The 16,836-nt window shown below is 44.8% G+C and overlaps 1 protein-coding gene across 17 annotated transcripts in view; it reads left to right on the top strand.

The window, feature by feature from the left end:
* Positions 1-16,836, top strand: part of SASH1 (SAM and SH3 domain containing 1) — a 300,847-nt gene that overhangs the window by 275,513 nt on the left and 8,498 nt on the right. For all 17 annotated transcript variants that reach the window (XM_023632953.2, XM_070256422.1, XM_070256416.1 and 14 more), the window contains 6 exons: positions 1,657-1,800; positions 4,689-4,824; positions 5,652-5,821; positions 6,528-6,737; positions 7,530-7,680; positions 12,103-12,216. In XM_023632953.2, the coding sequence (XP_023488721.2) occupies positions 1,657-1,800; positions 4,689-4,824; positions 5,652-5,821; positions 6,528-6,737; positions 7,530-7,680; positions 12,103-12,216 (925 nt within the window). The remainder of the gene's footprint in view (positions 1-1,656; positions 1,801-4,688; positions 4,825-5,651; positions 5,822-6,527; positions 6,738-7,529; positions 7,681-12,102; positions 12,217-16,836) is intronic.

Below are 16,836 nucleotides of genomic sequence, written 5' to 3'. Positions count from 1 at the left end.
GAGTATACATCAGAGGAAAAGCAAAAGGTTTGGATTCAAGCAACGTGGTTGACATAGTTTCACATTTAGTGTCTCTGACCATTGATAGCGGGTAACCTTATCCTCGGTGGTCCTGAATGGTAGGGGAAAGAAACCCTATCCCACCCATCTTAAAGGCTCTTCACTGTTCCACGTGGATTGGACGACGAGCACCTCTGGCCTCTGTCTCTCTCCTCATAGTAGCTGTTCCTTTAATGCCTTTGTTCCAGTTTTCTTCAAGTCACAAATCCAGATGAGTGTGGCTTCTGCAGTCCCAGTCATTTGTGCACACGTACTTTTTGTTCACGCTAGTTTCAAGTGCACATGGCTACTACACACAGGTCGTGCAATAGGATGGAGCCCTGTGCTTCAGGTACCAAGAACCAGCATTTCTGAAAACCGCCTCACCATAGGCCAAGTGCATAGCTCTATACTAAGCCTTGATCTTAGAATGAACCCAGTCTCCTTGGGGCCAAAGAAACTAGACCCCTCAGGGCCAAGGTTCTTGCTTCTGGATCCCAGTCTGGGGACAGGCCACCCTGTGGTGACAACTTTTGCTCCCTAAGATTTACTTCCTGAGGCCCCAGAGTTGTAGGTGTGTTTTTACATACAGTTTAGTTTTCCCCTTAAGCATCTTGTCATGAAACTGTGAAATTAAGATTCCATGCATTCTATTTGTTGTGATCCTGTGCCAGCTGTGATTTTTGAAGTGTTGAGAATTTCTGGAAGAATAAAACTATTTTATTAGGATATCAAATTTTATTGATTCGTAAACCAATAATTTTATGTAGTCAATCTTTTAAAAATGAGAGAAAGTATGATATTTTTTCTTTTCTCATGGAGAAGTTGGGTCTTTTCCAATGCAGAATAGAATGAGAGGTGACCACAGTTTACCAGCTTCCGAAAAGGAAATTTACACACTCTGAGCAGTTGACAACACTAAGCTGTATGGTTATAAATCCGATCAGATGCTGGACTTACCATGACTGAGCCTTTTCCATTTCGTTCTTACCACCTTCCTAGAATAATTCAGTAGTATCGTCCTTCTCTTCCTCCCTACTCCTAGGATTATGTGAACACTGATTCATCTAAATCACTCTTTAATGATTAAATACAATCCCCTTGGGTATTTAAAATGGTAGAAATAAGTCTATCAGCGGAAGAATGTCCTAACATTGAATAACACAAGAAATGACTCATGTCCCACTTTAAACAATCAAAAGCGCCATAGGTTTTAATTTTTTTTTTTTTCCTTTTTCTCCCCAAAGCCCCCCAGTACATAGCTGTATATTCTTCGTTGTGGGTCCTTCTAGTTGTGGCATGTGGGACGCTGCCTCAGCGTGGTCTGATGAGCAGTGCCATGTCCGCGCCCAGGATTGAACCAACGAAACACTGGGCCGCCTGCAGCGGAGCGCGCGAACTTAACCACTCGGCCACGGGGCCAGCCCCCCATAGGTTTTAATTTTTAATTAAAAAGATAAATAGCACAGCACTGAGTTAACATAGGAAAAATTTCAAGATCCTGGAGGATGCCAATATTTTTCTGAGAAGTAGAACACTGATGGCTTAAAAAATAAAGCCTGTTTGGGGGGCTTCATTTTCTGTGATTAAAGGTACTTACAACATTTTGTCTCACAGGGTAAAGAAGGAGATTTTGTGTACAAAGAAGTAATTAAATCGCCAACTGCCTCCCGCATCTCTCTTGGAAAAAAGGTGAAATCGGTGAAAGAGACAATGAGGAAGAGAATGTCTAAAAAATACAGCAGCTCTGTCTCTGAACAGGTGTGTGACTACCCAGCAGAAAGGCCCCGTGGTTCCTCCTGATGATACGGGCGGCCGAGATTTATATGGTGCTAAAAACACTCATTGGCATGTTTAGTTCATGTCGACAAACATTCAGTGCAACCAACGTTTATTAGGCACTTAGGGTGTCCTGGCACTGTGCTTTATGCTAGGAATACGATACGCAGGCCCTGCCTTCTGTGTCCAGATGAGAGAAAACACAGAACGTGCAAAGAAATGATTCTTCTTTAGTCTAATAAGCACTGAAACTTTGAACACGAAGGAAGGATTTTATTTTCTAAAATAGCCCTTGCTACAAAATGGATGTCACCCAAATCAAACCAAAAAAAGACACTCAAGTTTTCTTAGCAGACTTTTCAAAGGTCGTGGAAGTTGTTCTAGAAGCACGTGGCAAGTCTGAGAAGTCAACTCAGAAAGTGCTTCCTGGATACAGGGCTTCCATAGTCAAGTTTCCTGGGGGTGTTTTCACTGACTGGCCCTATGGGTAGCCATTAAAACATCACAGAATTGCTGTCCGCCCAGTTCTATAATTTCGTCGCTTGAAACATGGTTAGCTTCTGACTTAATTGTATGGGTGGAGGAACAAAACCCTTGGAGAGCTGGGCCCTGAGGTAATTTTGACCGTTAGATTTTCAAAACAGTCTGCTCCTGTATGGTATTCATTTTGTAGTCTGTTGAAGTACCTGTGTATGAGCTGCTTGTCTGCTTGAAATATGTCAGTAATGCCGCTTTATCTACCAAATAAAAATAGCAGACATTTCTGCTCAGCGGCTGCCCTCTGGTGGACGTAGTGAGCTCAAAGCCAAGCATCCCCCGTCTGAATGGCTGAACACCAGTTAGCCAGCCGCCCGCTCTGTGATTTGACAAAGCCTGCACGACATCCTCAGTTTATGACAGAGCTTCTCCCAGGGGCGGGGCGGTGATTTTGCTCCCCCACTGACTGAAGGACCATGACTGGGGACATTTTTGATAATCACAGCTGGGGTGAGGTGGGGTAGGGTAGGTGCTACTGGCCTCTAGTGGACAGAGGATGGGGATGCTGCTGAACATTTTGTAACAGCCCCCACAACAAAGACTTACCCATCCAGCATGCTGAGGGTGCCCAGGTCCAGAAGCCTTGGCTTCCTAGACCTCCAGGGGAAGTCTGGGCTGCCTCCAGACAGACTTCTGACATGAGGACAGAAGACATGTCTTCCCATGACTGTTTTCCGTATTCTTTTCATTTCTTGTGCCTCCGGGCTTGGGGAGTGATGGCCGGTCTGTATTTCTGCCCAGCAGTGGAGCAAACTGTGCACCCTCCTATGAAGCAGACGTCATGCCAGTGAAAGCAGCGCCATGAATTAAAGCACTTTATTTAGCTGGGTTTTCCCCTAAATTGTGAAACATCCACTAAAAGCTTCTGTAAACTTACCTTCCTAGGGGTTTTCTGCCTTATGGATCATGAGCATGTAACTTTAATGGCATTTTGAGCGTTTTTCTTTAATTTTACTACTATATAGCAGTCGTGTATTCTTAGTCCTCATTTTTTTAAAGCAATCATTTCACGTAATTAAAAAAAATGAAGGAATAAGTGATCATTATAATGCTTTTTGGAGAGAGAAAATTAATATTGCAAGTTTTTTTTTCCCAACTTTTTAGTAAATATACTAACCATTATGGTAAGGATTTTCGTCTACTCTATTCTGCTGTATGCCCAACACCTGGAATAGTACCTGTTCTTGTAGGTGATCAATAAATATGTGATGAATAAGTTAATAATTTTTAAAAGCATTTGAGAACATACAGTATCAGAAATCTGTATTCCATATTGCTATTTTTCAAAACATGTCCTTTTTTTTAGAAACATTAAAAAAAGATTTTAGTTGGAAAGGTGACTTATTTCACGATTTGAAAGGAGGAATGAAAATATATTCAGGAATTCATACTTTGTAGCTTCAGTAACTTCCCGGTCATGGCCCTGCCATGTATAATTGTTGCTTTTGAGGTTGTTTGCTTGCTGTCTTTAAATGTAAAGCACAAATGTGTTTTAGATCAGAAGTGGCTATTGCCGTTGTCCTCAAATGTTTGCAGGGACCCATCAGTGCCCTTCTGATGACTCGGCACTATGCAAATAACAGGTTTGGGTTAGATGGTTTTGTGCTCACGGGGCCGTGTAACATGCCACAGTGTTCTGTTTTGGCAAGTAAACCATTCTGATGGCAAACTTCTTGAAGTGTGATATTGTCTGTCCATATAACAGCACTAGTCCAATGAGCATGCTGTACTGATATGTGCAAATGAGGGGGAGCCAAACGAATGATGATAGGCACCCCAAAAGTGAAAAGTCACTGCTGAGTCACCAGTGTCAGCTTTCTGATCCGAGAGGGTCTTCACAGCTCTTTACTAACAACACAGAAGAGAAGCTGAAACCTTGGGGTGGCATATGGAGATTTTACTGTAGACAGAAAAATGGTATTTTTACTATCTATCTGGGTCCTAAGTTGGTATTTTACTAGCCAATTTCAGTAACTTGTATAACAGAGACAGGAATGTGGCCATTTCTTTTTTAGCATGGAATACACTTTTTTTTAGTGTAAGTGTTTCCCTTCAAATAGGTTAAAGATTATCTGATAGTACTTCCAGCTACTATGTTACTAGGGTATTGTACTTGACCTGTATGTGAAGTCCAGCTTTATTCCTGGTCTGTGGAGCATGCTGAGAGTCTCTGAGTCTCTGGCGAAATGTTTTGTCTAAGAGGTCGGTAGATTTTTCTGAGAGATTTCAAGCAGACAGGTTTGATTAATTTAGTTGAAGCCTAAATTGCTGCGAATTACAAAATGACACCCGTCCTCTCTGATGAAACTTGACTTTGTTGGGACTCCTTTCAGGACTCGGGCCTCGATGGAATGCCTGGCTCCCCTCCCTCTTCACAGCCTGACAGCGAACACATGGACAAGCCGAAGCTCAAAGCCGGAGGTTCCGTAGAGAGTCTGCGGAGCTCTCTGAGCGGGCAGAGCTCGATGAGTACGTCTCGTTTATCATCGTACATGATTTCCTTTGGAGTCAATATCGGACTTTCACTGAGCGTCAGGTTCAGGCAATTTAAAGATAAATAAGACCAAGTTCCTACCCGTAGGGTGCTATTACAGAGACAGACCCGCAAAATAACGGCACCTAGAGTCGCATTTGTTTAGTGGGAGATGCACAGCAGTGGCACAAAAGAGGGTATGATGGATTTTGATCAGAGAAGATAGAAAAAGCATCTCAGAGGAAGGATCTGGAGAATGCAGGGGAATAAGTCAGGTCTTCAAGGTCATGAAGATGACCAACAAAATAAGAGATGCTGGAAGAGAGGAGAATTATGAATGTCACTGATTCAAGCACTCCAGGACCGATGGTGGTGACGGCCGAGTGGTCCGTGACAAGAGGCCAGGTTTAAATCCACTGCTTTAAAAGCATTTGGCCTTGAGCAAGTTACTTGACCTATCTGAGTTTGTTTCTTCATCTGTAAGATGGAGTAAAAATGGTGTGCCTGACAGATGAGAGGTCATGAATGTTAAGGCTTGCGGTGTCCTCCATTAGTGAGCCTCTGTGTCACCTGGATTCCTGGGTCCTAAAGATACTTGCGGGAGTTCCCTGTCCAGTTAGGGGCTTGATGAGGGATAACAATCAGAAAACACAGATCCTTCCCTGGACTCATAACTGGGCCCTGCTCTCGTCCTAACATGGTTGTGGCTCAAGACTGGCCTCCTCAGCCCTTGGCTTCCTAATCTGCGGTCCCTTCAGTGCCTGTCAGCTTTGCTATGCGGAACATGTGCATTCACCCTTCTCCTTCTGTTTTTCCCATGCAGGTGGTCAAACAGTAAGTACCACCGACTCCTCGACCAGCAACAGGGAGAGCGTCAAGTCGGAAGATGGTGATGATGAGGAGCCCCCCTACCGGGGCCCGTTCTGTGGGCGCGCCAGGGTGCACACCGACTTCACGCCCAGTCCCTATGACACGGACTCGCTCAAGCTCAAGGTGTGTCTCTGCCTGACCCCACACCTCGGCTCCTTGCTTCTGTAGGAGGTGATCTTTCCCCTTGCTGTTGAATGCTGGGCTACTGTGGTGCATACTGGCCGGTGTCTTGCCTACCTTCATATACTGGTCTCCTCTGTGTGGAGACAACAGAACCAGCTAGCACCTCGTCCACCTCGTCCCCCTGGCCCTGACCTCTGACCTCAGCTTCCTTCCAGAATTCCTGTTGCCCTGTACCCTCCAGTTTCTGTGCTTCCTCTGGCTAAGAAACCTTACTGCCTTCTCTGTGTGATCAGTGATATTCCTATGGGACAGATGGCATTCCACAAGATGTGTGAAGCAGTTACAGATCAGGGATTGCCACTGGCGTTTGATTAGTGGGAAATTCTTTCTCTAGGAGGTAGGAGCTCTGGATGATGGCAAGGCATTCAGAGAGCCGGTGCCCACCTAGCCATGAGCACTGGCGGGCATTGCAGGCCCACTTCACCCTGTGGTGCAAGATGGGGAGGGTGCCACCTTAGGCCTGTGTGGACTTCAGCGTTGCTCTCTCTGGCCCTCTGCCAAACCCCCGATCACATAGGGTGACTTGTAGGACCTGATTCTGGCCCTCATAGTGTTTTCGCATCTGCATGATTAACACATCTGATTGATCCATGCTTCGCGTGTAGAAATGTACCTAATGGAAAGATCTTTGTTTGCTGGGCTGCAGAAAGGAGACATCATCGATATAATCAGCAAACCACCCATGGGCACCTGGATGGGCCTCCTTAACAACAAGGTGGGCACGTTCAAATTCATCTACGTGGACGTGCTCAATGAAGAGGAGGAGAAGCCGAAGCGCCCCACCCGGAGGAGGAGGAAAGGAAGACCACCGCAGCCCAAGTCCGTGGAGGACCTCCTTGACCGGATCAACCTGAAGGTCAGTCCCGTCCTGTGCTGGGCACACGTTACTCCACCTGTCCTCTCCTCCTCCTCAGCTAAGCAAGCGAGGCCCCTCGGGAAAGGGTCAGGGCTGGTTTATGTCACCCAACAAGGGCAGTCCATTACTGTGACGAGTATCCATTACTCTACCCAGATAGTTAGCAATATTCTAACGTTCCCGTTGACCTCTGCTGTGGGTGATAGCAAAACCCTCAGGTCAAAACTGGCTACTTGCCCCTAGAGCAGCTTTCAAAGAGCTGTGAGCTTTGAGCCACTACCAGGAAGGGCTGTAAGCACAAACCCGTGGCGCCCTGCTCACTCGGCTGCACAGACGCCATGAGGATTCGCCCTCTCCCCTCTCCACCATTACTCCCAGCGTCTCGTGGGGTGGGGCTGCAGGGGTAGATCTGTCTCCTCCTTGCAAAGCCCTCTGGCTCCTGAGGAAGTCACAGGCCTTTTCTGAGTTGGATTTCAATAGTTTGTAAATGAAAGAAGAGTCTCCTCCTCTGTGTGTTGTGCGGCGTTAAAGGCATCAGCTCCTAGCAAGGGCACAATTAAAATGCAGGCCAGTACAGTCCCTCTCAGCCTGCAGTGTACGTCTTCTTAATGAACTGCCCTGCCTGCCAGCTAAGCTGTAGGACTGAAAGGTACAGAGTAGATTACAAGCGATACTTACTAATCTTCCAATTAGTATAAAAATGACTGTGGAAAATGAGTTTAGGGGTTTGAGGCTGGTTGTCGGTCACGTATCGTATGGCTGGGCCTGCCAACTCACTTCTTTCCCTCACAGGAGCACATGCCCACTTTCCTGTTCAATGGCTATGAAGATTTGGACACGTTTAAGCTCCTGGAGGAAGAGGACTTGGATGAGTTAAATATCAGGGACCCAGAACACAGAGCTGTTCTCTTGACAGCGGTGGAGCTGTTACAGGAATATGACAGTAAGTCTCTCCTGTCCACAAGTGTTTGTCGTCAGATCAGCCACATTCTTAGGTCCCCAGGAGGCCTCCCCTAAGCTGCCAGCATGTGCGTAGGTCCCTGGAGTCAGGGAGAGTTGAATTGCAGTTTTCTTAAGAAACACAGTAGGTGCCACCTTCGGTCCTGTTGGGGTATTCAGCCTTCAGCAGGTCCTTAGGATACTGGGCACAAAACTGCAAGTATCTTGCCCAGCCAGGGGTTAATTATCTCTGAGAGGATGCGAAGAGTGTTTTCTTCTTGAATAAATTGGTTAATGAATAAGTGAAATTCATCAGCTTCCATTAAAGAAGGAGGAAATGTCTGAAGTAAATAGGTAGACAGAGAATTCTGCATTGTGAATTCCCAGCCTAAAGGATAGCTCGTTTTTACAGCCCGTGAACAGAAGTCAGTGAGCTCACGGCTTTTATGCAGTCTATTTGAATACACCGTATCCTTTGCTCCATTAACCCAGTCTTATCTTGCTCTTTATTCTTCAGTCTGACATTGAAAATATTCCTGAAATTATCCATCGTAAAGGGAGTATCTTTTCCAGTTATTGAATTCAAATGCATTTTCTTTCAAGGGCTCTGCTTCAGAGATATCAGTCGCTAATAGCATTTCTATTGCTAAAAGACACACCAAAACCCTGGTTAATGGTGGAAAAAGAAAATTATACATTATTGAATGTATCAGGCCCAAGAGACATGGAAACAAGTGTCTCAGTACAGTTAAAGTCATTTCTGCTTAATAGGTATTCCCTATAAATTAACTGATAAGATAGAGGACCACGTGCTATCAGATAGATGAACCCTAGGTAAGCGCACTGCCTTCAGGGATAGATTCAGAGGGAATTGTGTTTCGTAGTTAATATCACTTTAATACCAAGTCTCTTTAGTATTTAAGTCCCTGCAGAGACGCCTTGGGGATCTGTGGCCAGGCTGTGTGTTAAAGAGCCTGGCCCTGTGCCTGGCGTGGCCAACCAGCTATATTAACATCAATTAATGTTAAATCGTCTGGTCTCCTGGACCACATCTGCTCTCTACAGCAGCTCATTTACTCTTCCTCAGCCGCTGAGAACAGCTGGTCTGTACACTCTCTCCCTTACGTTTCCTTTAGCATTCAGAATGTGGGAGGAGCAAAGCTTACTCCCAGTATCAGCCCAGATCTGTGCGTAGTGTCTTGTCGTGGACATTGACTCAGACTCCTTGTCCCTCCTGGGGTCACGTCCTGCGATTTTCCCCAGGGATATTTTGTAGGAGGGAATCTTTGCCTATCAAGATGCTCACTCAGAAGTCGAAGGAGTGCTCTTTGCTGCTTCATGAATCCCATTTCGAATCCACGCTGTGCCCCTGTTTAGAATACACCTAATATGTGAACTAGTTCTTCCTTTCATTGGTTCTAAAACAAGGGCTTTGAGGCCTCAGGGGTACCAATCAGTGCCAAGAGTCTGGGCCCAGACTTATCCTAGGATTATAAGATTTCACATTAAAGGCAGTTAAATTCATTGTGTTTGAGAAGTACTCTTTCTAAGTGACTGATAACTTAGGGGAATGCAATCGATTTCTGTCAAACTCAATTTCTATACACTAGACAGATGCGGAGATCTATTGAGATCTTAGAGATATCGTAAGCTTTGTAGCCAGCCTCCCACAGGAGCAAGAAGCACATTGCAGCCTGGCATGGCAGTCGGGCCCCGCAGCCGTTCTCACTGCATCCGTGCATGGGCAGTGCCAGCCGTCATACCGGGTTCCATTGCAAAAGGACTCTAATTGTCCAATAGCATTCCTTACTCTGATCCCAAACCCACTGTCCCAGGTGTGCCAATTAAAAGCTCTCTTTTAAGAAGATAATTTTTGTAAGAATTTTCATCAGCAGTGATTTCAATTGTTGAGAAAAGTACAGAGAAAAATGAAACAAACCACATGTCCACTTCCGAAATCCAACTAAAGTTAATATTTTGCCACATTTGCTTCAATCCTAAGTTTTTGAAGAAATAAATGTTAGAAGCTCATTGAAAGGCCTGCTGTCCAGGAAGCGCTTTCCCTTCCCTCCTTCCTTCCCGCGGTAACTGTTCTCCAGAACATGACGCATCCTCGCACGCAAGCACCTTTTGATGTTCATGGATCTCATGAATGTCTTAGCATGTTCTTCCTCCATATGTGTCTGTGTGCATGTATATTCAGATGGGGTAGGGGAGAGCTCTGGCCCAAGCAGAGTCCCTTCAGGCCCAAATTCGGGTCATGCCCAAATGGGGTTTCAGCCCCACGTCACGGTCCTCCACTCTTACTTGACTGTGAGGATTTTCATGGTTCTCGCTTGCCTTCCTTCTTGTCCTTTATACTTGGCATTAATGCTGATAAGTGCAGGGAGAGGCTGTGGCCTTGAAGGTGCAGTCCATCTAAGGGGGGTACCCCACCTCTTCGTTCTCCCTAATGAAGGAGAGCAACTTACTTAGGAAACACCAGCTTTCGTTTTAGGGGATCTTGCTAAACTTGATAGTTGGGTTCCTGCTTAGTAGCTACTGATTGGATTTTCTGGGAAGAAAGTAGCTCTACCCCTGGACGTGTGCCTCATGATTCTATAAATTGAACCTCGGTCTTCAGGCAACGCAAGGGACCCCTTCCCTCCCCATAATGACTTCCGGTACCCTGCCGCGTCTGGTGAGACTAGCATCCCCAAAGATGCAGACACAGTCTGTGTTTTCGTGCAGCAGCAGGGGACAGGTTTTCTCTTTCGTTCCCATTGGTCAGCACTTTGGAGTCTGTTTTGGCCGCAGTGGCACGCTGAACTGTCTCGCCAAGGCCAAGCCACATCAGTTCCTCCTCCCGGGTTGTAACTGATAGCTCAAAGCCCTCATTTTGTTAAGTATCATTTTCCTAAATAACATGCTAGGCTAGAACAAAGGCCACTCCAAATCCACAGACTCTTCCACACAATGAGGACATCATTCTAGAATGTTCCACGTTTTGTGCATGGGTTGGGGGAGGATTTGCCCTTGTGCTTCCAATTAGTTAAATTTTCATTAATCATCTTAAAAATAGCACTTGTTAATTTGGGGTTCTAATTTAAGAACTTACTCTGTCATGATTTCTGTTGTGAAATGCATTCCATGTGAGAAATAGAAACAGGAAGTGGTGAGTGGACAGTAGAAACAGCTGGCACATATGTGGAAGGGCAGCCCTCTGCTTTCCCGCAGTTTTTTTTTGAATGACCTGAGAAAAGGCATCAGATTTCTGGCGTATCGATTTCTTTCTTCTTTGTGTATATGGTGGGGGAAGAGGAATTGAAGAGAAAGGAAAATAACTTAAAGCCATTATTGTGCAACTAGTTATTTTATGGAGAATATATTTTCTTCACTTCCATTTCATGTGACCAAGCATTTACTCTGCATAATAACACAAAGATGTTCTTCATGTAACCTCAATCCCATGTAGGGCCACACGTGTCCTCTGTAGGACATGCAGAATGACACTGCTGGGTGGTAAAGGCCCCCGTGATTTTCTACGTGGCTTACTGTAGGCAGACTTTCACTCAACATTGATGTTCTCTTTAAAAGGGTTCCTTAGAATGAGGACATTCCACTGTCAGTCATCCACTTAAGAGTATTCATTATTTACTGTCCACGTGAGAGGGCTTCCTGAGCTTTCCATGTCTTCCCTTTGCATAAGAGGACTAGAAATGCTGCCCCAAGACAAAGGGAGGAGGCAAAAAGGAAAGAAAACCTGCTAACATGTTCCAAAGGACAGAAACAAAAGGATTTGCCCCTGGCCCCTCATGGGTTTGTGGGTCCTTGTTCTTTTTTGCCGGCCTTCCTCCTAATGAGATAATACAAGAGGGAGCATGTGTCCCCAAGGGCTAAGAGTGCTCCTAAATGCTAATAAAATTTGATATTTCATTTGACACTTTTCTGTTAGCTCCCAAATTTGGAAAGCTGGTGACAAGTAACTTGAAGCACAAATCATAGCTCTCTAAGAAGCATGCGACCCAATACCTCTGTGTGAAAAGGGCAATTATTCCCTCTTTGCTTCCACTGGATGGTACTGTCCCTCAGAAAGGACTACGATTGCTCTTCCCCCACTGTTGACACAATGCTCTGAATTTCTCCTCTCCCTGGTTGGCCTGAGGCCAGAGTCATTCTCTGGGTAACTTAGAAGGCATCGATGATTCCCGCTGTGTGCTCTCTCTCCAAGTTGATCTTTATGTGATACTTAATTTGAAAAGAAAAATATTCTGATCTCACATGTTCATTTTGATCTCATCTACTTGAAAATGATTCGTTCTCTTCCCAAAGTCCAAGGCGTAGAAATGTATGGTGATAAATGAGGCTGAATCATTGGATCCTGATTGACCTTGAAACCTCTTTACATTCCCCTGTTGATTCCATGCTGTGTCCCCACCTTCTCCAGGTAACAGCGACCAGTCCGGATCCCAGGAGAAGCTGCTCGTGGACAGCCAGGGCCTGAGTGGATGCTCTCCGCGAGACTCAGGATGCTATGAAAGCAGTGAGAACCTGGAAAACGGTAATGTCAGCACAGACCCTCATGAACGAATCTTAACGTGCAAGCCACTGGGCCATTTCTGGACGTCTGTGCTTTGGCTAATGACCATGTTTCTCCTCAGCCTTTGCTGAGCCATTGCTTTGTGGAATACTGGCAATAGGGAGAGGAGTTTTTCCAGGATTATTGGTGCTTAATTAAGGTCCGTAGGAAGCATGAACATCTCTCAAGAAGCTAAGCAACTGAGGTTTTTGAGAAATGAGTTCACAGCAGTCTTCTCATCAGTTATTTTTCCATCCTGCTTAGCACAGAAACGGAGAGTTTAAGACCAAACTTGTGTGTCAAAGAAGGGAACCCTAAACCTTCTATTGTCCTGAAACTCTTAGAGTCTTAGCCCCCAGGGTGGATCATGACCGGAGCTGTGGGGTTTAGGGTGAAGACACATGGGTTTGAACCCTGACCAGCGCATAGCTGAAGACTTTGGTCAAATTCCTTCATGCCTCTGAGCCCCCTTACCTGTGAAATAGTAATGCGAGTTTCTCTTTTATAGATTGTTCTGAGAATTAAACAAAGTTAATAATATATTAATACCTAGCTGACTACGAATTAGGTACTTTTGAATACCATAAGCATTTTCAAGTCCATACTCCAAACTACTTAGTGTCGACACACATCAGCCACGGCTCTCTGAGCTTAGCAGAACTTTAAAGAGGGGTTTAGTTTGTACTTGTTATAATTAGTACCTTCAAAAACCATGGATTAGATTAAAATAGGTGTACGGATTTTTAACGAGAAAAAAGGCAACACCTCCCATCGAAGGCCTCTCTTTGCTGACTTACTGGCTTATTTATTCTGAGGAGTAAGACGGTGCCAGTGGTTAGGACTGCCGTTCAGGCAGCTCTCGTCTCCATATGAGGAGGATTTTGAGGAGCTCCACTAAGAATATGCAAAGCCAGGGCCCGAAGGTTCAGTCCTTCAGTCCCATCCTCGTCCCTCACCCAGTTTCTCTTCTCTGAAACAGTGAGCTGAGCAGGGGCAGCCCTTGGCGTTCCGACACTGCCCAGGGAGGCGGGCAGGCTCATTAGCTTGGGGATCACAGTTGCAGAGTGACTCTTTCGATGAAAAGATAGATTCGGGCCGTGGTCTGTCAAAGACGACGGTACGAAAATATCTAAATCCATATTAAAAGAAAGTGAAAGGCTGACTTTATCCAAACAGTCGTTGCTTCATTTTTGTGGAAGCTAGATCTCTGAATAAATAAAGGGTATATGAATAAATCTTAAAATATTACATTTTTGTTTTAAAAGAATCTGCAAACTTCACACTAGCTAGACACAGTGTAACTCCCCACATATAATATGGTGCTTCCTTCGTTCTCCCTCAAAGCGCATGACTAGGGCTCAGAGTTATGGTCCCCAAACTTCCACGTCACTGGCCCAGCCCTACCCATGGTCTAGTTACTGGAAGTTTTGGGAAAATAAAGTATTTCTGCCATTAGTTGGAATGTGTGTCCCATGTCCACTGCGGATGATGAAGTCAGTTCAAATCAGTGGTTTATTTATAGCCTCCATAGTTGTACACATAGCAGGCATCCAGTGAACAGATTTTGGAACAACGGGATCAGCCATAAATTTCACTTTGAAAAGCAGCGTAAAAATATGCAACAAAGATGTGAAATTGCCAGCCCACCGTTCAAACAAACTAAAAGTGCTTTAAAAGCAAGATGCTCTGAAAATAGACTTGACTTTTTTTCCTTTTTTTGTCTTTTCTGCTCTGTCAGCTTAACAGTTAAGAATGTGTCCCCACCTTTGTCTGTTCAAATATTAAACCAAGCTGCGGGATTCTGTTCTCGTTCTCACTAGGAAAGTATTTTTATTGAGTGGAGAAATAAATGCAAGGTGTGGTTGAAGGAGCCAGTGCTCCTTGTGAAATTCGTAACTTCTGCTTCAGGAACTCATATTGCCCAGAGCCATGGTTTTACCTTCGACCCCGGGAGTCCAGCATGTCCCAGGGGCCATGGGGGGCCTGGGTGGCATGAGGCATGGTGGTCACGGAGGGGGTGGGGACCTGCCTGGGCTTGACCTCAAGCCACCCCCACCCTTCAGTCTTGATCTCTTTTATAAATGAAGCTTCATTAAGAAGGACACTCTTGAAAATTTCTGATTTCAAAATACAATTTTCTGAAAAAGGACAATTCTCTTACTGTATGAACTACTGATAACCTTTTCCTTTCCAACCTCTCCACCATTCTGGTCTCTGGTTAGCCTCCCTCTCTGTTCCTCCTGGCCGCTGTGTGAGGGGAATAAATGCCCTCTGAAATACCTGCAGCTGTAAAACCAAAATTGTGTGTCTCCTATGTCCTTTTCTTTATGCAGGAAAAACCAGCATTTGAGTGTTGGGAACTATTTGATCTGTAAGGAAAACAATTTACCATGTACAGCATCCATCAGGGTCACAAAAGAAGCGGTGTCTTGACCACCTCCGCCGCGCAGGCTGAGCACAGAGCCATTGCTGAGGGAGGGCTGCACGTCTTGTTTGTGGCCCCGCTGTCCTAGCTGTCGGGAAGCCATCAATAGGAAATTGCAGAAACTCCCGTCTCAGACAGAAGAGGAGTCTTAAGTGGAAGGGGGTCAAGTGCACTCAATGCTCCCGGGGGGTGCTCTGTGGTTTCCTGTTGCGATTCCAAAACTCCCATTATAGCAAGATTAGAAACTGTAGTAAAGGTTCCCCTAAATCTGTCGAACACTTGAAGACCGTCATGAAAAATGCCAAGGGTCGAGTTTTTAGCTGCCATTGGAATTCCATCGAGTAGTGCATGTGTTAAAATATTTATTGAGTGCCTACTAAAGCCAAGCTTTTTAAACTCTAGATTGCAGGTTGTTAGTGGGTTGTGAAATCAATTTAGAGGGTCATGAACAGTTTTGTGAGATTGAATAGAAAAAATCAGGGTGCATTCCAAAGGGAAGATCAGAGTTGTGACTTGTGACCTTTGTTGCACTTGTGTCTGTGTGCAGTTGTGTCTGTGTGTAATGGGTGATGATGTCAATGTCTTTCTTACTCTAGATCATGATTTAAAAAATAGGTTGAGAGCCATTGTGGGCACCAAAACCAGGACTAGAGTGATGCGGGTGAGCGGGCAGGGTGCAGACATGAAGGAGGCACTCCCTCTTGGGTACCAACTGCACGTGTGTGGCTGAGAGTGAGCACTTCCTCCAAGTGTGCCCCTGGGCGCCTTGCTCACTTTCCCCTAATCCCAATTCTGATGAGCGTTTTGGAGACCTCAAGATTTGACCCATGAGCTCTGCCACTTAAAGCGTTGTATCAATTTGGGAAGATCATGGTTCTCCCCACATCCTGATGTTAAGAGAGCCTGGGTCAAGATGGGATGCAAAACCCACCCGGAGCACAGGACTCCTCGGTTCCAGGAAACATCAAAATCCTGAAGGCTTTTCTTTCTGCTAATAACCTTTCCATATCCAAACATTTTCGGTAAATTAATTCTCCTCCAAACTGCTGTGGGTTGGTAACGATTTTACAGACATCACCGGCAGATCTCTTAATGCTCAAGAGAATGGAGGTGTGCCTGCTGAGGGACTAGACAGAAGCTGCTGGCCAACCATCCTTCCACCTCAGGGTGAATTCAGGGATCTTTCCAATAGAAGCAGAGTGCGAACATGCAATTTATATGTATAGTTTATACTGAGAGTTCAAGAGAAGGAAAGCTGTATTTCTAAAATTTATTCTAAAAGAGTTTTAAGAATTTTCCATTTTAACTGATTTTTAAACTATAGGTTTAACGTGATATGCCTTCTGAAGAGGTATTTCCCTCGTACCTGGGTATATCCCATTTTCTCTGTGATGATTTTTTTATTACTGAAAAATGGGACCATGGTCAGTATATTCAGTAGTAACACTGGGCTAATGATCTCCATGCAACAATGAAATAATTCCTAATAATGCCTAATAATGTTAGCATGTTACTAACATACAGGTGGCCGGGGTCTGAGGCCTCACGTTATTATACTTACGGGAAGACGGGTGTCATTTGACCATGACTCTGCTTTGCCAAATGTAGAATACTTCAGTTGCTGATTTGTGTCTTATCAAAAAGGATGGGGTCATTAACAAAATGTCTGACTGAGGAGGCTCCTGTTCTTATCTATCGGGCTTAGTGTCTGGCATTATGCTTGACATGATACGTTTAATATGATCAGTTTGAAATTATAGCAAGCTTGGTAGACAGCTGTGAAATCATGGGAGGAATTTGGTTTTCTGTCTACTGATAATGGCCAAACCACTTATGATGATGTCACAGTGTCGCAAGCTTTTTATTTTTGTTCCTTTCCCCTCATTTATACAGCACACACATAGAGATTTTATCAGAGAATGTCTTTCATTTACCCAAAAGTCTCCATTTCCTTCTTAGAGTGGGCTCTGTCTACACCCCATCTTCCCCTCCCAACCACCTGATTTCTCCTTGCTGCTCTCTTATTGAAAGGGTGAGCATGCTTAATGGGGAGATGCCCAAATTCTAAATTAAAATATTTATTAGCAATGTTTACTGAAACAACAGACCAGGAAGAGAACCTTAAGTTACAGGATAGTAGCTTTCCAGAGAATTGAGCCAGCCATTTCTTTGCACCT

The sequence above is a fragment of the Equus caballus genome, chromosome 31 (genome assembly GCF_041296265.1).
Source record: "Equus caballus isolate H_3958 breed thoroughbred chromosome 31, TB-T2T, whole genome shotgun sequence".
Taxonomy (NCBI): domain Eukaryota; kingdom Metazoa; phylum Chordata; class Mammalia; order Perissodactyla; family Equidae; genus Equus; species Equus caballus.
Note: the sequence above shows the minus strand (reverse complement) of the source record. Positions and strands in the feature narration are given on the sequence as shown.